Consider the following 3,476-nt stretch of genomic DNA (forward strand, 5'->3'; position numbering starts at 1 on the left):
TGTATTTTCTGGTAATCAAATGAACATGCAGAACATTCGTATTTAAATCGTATTTTTTTTTATATTCACAGACAGTTGTTTTGACCCAGCGGTTGGGTTCAAAACAACCCAGCCACTAGGTCAAAACATCCCAATAGCTGGGTTTGTCCCTATTTAACCCAGCATTTTTTAGAGTGCTGTAAGGTCTTATATAGACCTACCTATAAGACCTACCTACCTTTCCTAATCAAGTCCAATCAGTATAATCAAACACAGCTGGACTCAAATGAAGGTGTAGAACCATCTCAAGGATGATCAGAAGAAATGGACAGCACCTGAGTTAAATATATGAGCGTCACAGCAAAGGGTCTGAATACTTAGGACCATGTGATATTTTAGTTTTTCTTTTTTAATAAATCTGCAAAAATGTCAACAATTCTGTGTTTTTCTGTCAATATGGGGTGCTGTGTGTACATTAATGAGGAAAAAAATTAACTTAAATGATTTTAGCAAATGGCTGCAATATAACAAAGAGTGAAAAATTTAAGGGGGTCTGAATACTTTCCGTACCCACTGTATATACTCAGCTCTAGTCTCTAACGTCACTGAATCTGCTTTTAAAAACAAGCCATCCATTCATCATATCATCATGCAAAACTAAGAATTAGAATCAGTGTAATGTGACGATCAAATATAGGTGCGGGTGGGTGGCAGGCGGATCATTTATTTGAAGCAGCGGACTCGGGTGAAGTTTGAGCTCATCCGCACATCTCTACACTGACCTGGGTCGCCAGTAGCAAACAATGGAGCGCGTTCTGCTGGACAAACTAAGTAATTACACCATTACAGCATTTAATCTGCGTTATATGTTCTGTAAAAAAAAAATTCATATCGGCGGCATATTCGACGATACCGATATATCGGCGACAGTCTCATATCGGCTGATAATATCGGCTAAACGCTATATCGGTCGGGCTCTAATTTATATAATATCTCTATGTAAGAATAATATTGCCTTTTAACAAACTGTCAGCCTTTGAAACCACTTTGACAGTCTGTTTACAATTACTAGTGTTTTCTTACTCATTGATATTGATTCTTCACAGATAAGTGTCCAGCCACCAGTATCCTTCCCTCCCAAATCGGTCCCTCCCCTGTGGTCAACCATCTTCTCCTGGGCAGAAGGCCCAGACCTGGTCAGCGGTCCTCAAAGAACGGGATCGTCCATAACGGTGAAGGTCCTCAAGCCCACTCCACACCCAGCCAGGATCAGATGATTCGGGCCAGACATCACTCGCCCTGGCGCACACATGTGCGAGCGCATCGGAGGAACATCGCCAGGGCACGGGCGCAACTTGGGTTTGATGATTCTCTGGAGATAGAAGACGAACAAATGAGCAAAACAGAAGAAGCATCTGAAGAGGGAAGACGTGAGGATGAAGAGCAAGAGAAGGTGGACACTGTAAGCCCAGATGTCTCTCAGCAAGACCACAGCTCTGGAGAAGGAGAAGATCTCCAGGAGATCAACAAGCAGTTGTCTTCTTTGGAACTGGAACCAGAACTTTCATCAGAAGCAGCTTCTGATCCAACTCCACATTCAGACGCAGATTCTGATACACCTACGTCTTCTCCAGAACCAGCTTCTGATGCACCTACGTCATCTCCAGAACCAGCTTCTGATGCACCTACGTCATCTCCAGAATCAGCTTCTGATGCACCTACATCATCTCCAGAACCAGCTTCTGATGTACCTACACCAACTCCACCACCAGAATCAGCTTCAAATCCAAATGAACCACAGCCAGAGCCCAAATCCACGGCCTCAGCTCCGCTCCCATCCACCCACCGTCCAGGTTCAGACTCCTTCAGCTCAGAAAGCGGAGGCTCACTCAAAAGTAGCCCTTCAATGTCAGCAGGAGAACCTCCGAAACCACAGCAGATCTTCTCCCCGTTCCCTTGCATCAAAACCCCTCGCAAGTCCATCACTGCCAGAAACTTGGGCCTCTACGGTCCAAACGCCAGGACTCCAAATGTGCACTTTCCCCAGATGAGCAGAAGCATGAACCATGTTGGAAACACCACAAGGCGGCGATGATGAATAGTCGACTACAGGCGAGCACTTATTTGATTCTTCATATCGATACGTTTGGGTTCAAAACTCCAACCACGAAAGCAGATCTCTAGTATGCTTCCAGATACTCCAAAACATCTACATTTAGGAACAATATTTGATAATTTAATGCTTCCATGAAGTTTATAACATGAATTTATGAAGGCTGTTTCTTGTTTATTTTCTTTTTTTTAGTGAAACCCTACCTAAACATTTGGGAATTATACCCGACACTGAAAGCATCTCTTGTTGCATGTTCAGGTCAGCAGTATTCGCTACAATGCACCGTGTATGTTTACTTACATGCTTCAAAGCTCAGAAAATCACTTGTATGTAAAATACTCATGCTAAATGACTGGGAAATGCTGCACAGTCCAAAATGATTTTTTTTTAGCAACCATTTACACTATTTAATCATATAAAGTCAACAAATTTTCCATGTTCGCTTGTTTCTGTTGTTTTTGACAACACTGGTGTTCATTTTCCAGTCATGTCAAGCCATTCATGTTTCTTTTATTTTGATCTTTCTTTAGTAAATTATTCATTTGCCATCTGAATGACACAAGTTGTTGCCATTAAGTTCTCTTTTCTGATGCTCTGGTCAAAACTCTCCGCAATTTAACATCCCTTTGGATGTTTCTCTTCTCTCTATTAATCTTTGGTGCATATGAGTAGTGGAGGATCACAAATGCCCCACAGAGAATAAAAGACGTGCAAGTATGGAAAAAAAACTCTTCAGTTTCTACTTATTTCTGTTGTTTCCAATCCAATAAGTCATTTGTGTTTGCTTTTGAATTAAAACCACAATATTAGTTTTTCAGGCATAAAATGACACCTACTTTATCAAAACATGAACTGAATGGAAATGTGTGCATGTTATATGAAAGTGGCATATTCTGTTGTTTTGAACCAAAATAACCACCAGTATCTCACACTGGCATGATTATATGAGTGTCTTCTGGGCCTAATAGAGATTGTGCTCTGGTTAAATTACGACGTAATATCAACAGTCATTTAATATGCCATCTTTACAAGGGCCTCATGAATAATTGAAATGTAAAATGCATTCAGCCTGAAGAGGTTTTATATTTAGCTCTTTAAAAACCTTCCGGAAACTACACCAACACTGTACAGTTAAGAGCTTATTATCTGTTTAAAGTGCTGTTTTTCCACTCACATCCACCGTGTAACAGCATGTTATTTAGATTTTGAGGGTATAATAGGCATAATTTTCGCTTTGTATGTAATGTCTTTTGGACACGTTTTTAGTTCCTTCCATACTGTAAAGAATTGTTACCATCATACGATCTGTAAAATGTCAACACAAGGCCTGTGCTTGCTTAAGTAGTCCTGAAACTCACTGAGATTGCAATATAACTCGTTTAAC

At 40.7% G+C, this 3,476-nt stretch overlaps 1 protein-coding gene across 1 annotated transcript in view; it reads left to right on the forward strand.

Annotated features, from left to right (window-relative positions):
• Positions 1–2,820, forward strand: part of tbc1d30 (TBC1 domain family, member 30) — a 15,698-nt gene extending 12,878 nt beyond the window's left edge. The window contains exon 11 of the mRNA XM_016270436.1: positions 1,086–2,820. Within this exon, the coding sequence (XP_016125922.1) occupies positions 1,086–2,074 (989 nt within the window). The 3' untranslated portion in view covers positions 2,075–2,820. The remainder of the gene's footprint in view (positions 1–1,085) is intronic.
• The last annotated feature ends 656 nt before the right edge of the window (positions 2,821–3,476 follow it).

Source organism: Sinocyclocheilus grahami, unplaced genomic scaffold (genome assembly GCF_001515645.1).
Source record: "Sinocyclocheilus grahami isolate Dianchi unplaced genomic scaffold, SAMN03320097.WGS_v1.1 scaffold56.1, whole genome shotgun sequence".
NCBI classification, from domain to species: domain Eukaryota; kingdom Metazoa; phylum Chordata; class Actinopteri; order Cypriniformes; family Cyprinidae; genus Sinocyclocheilus; species Sinocyclocheilus grahami.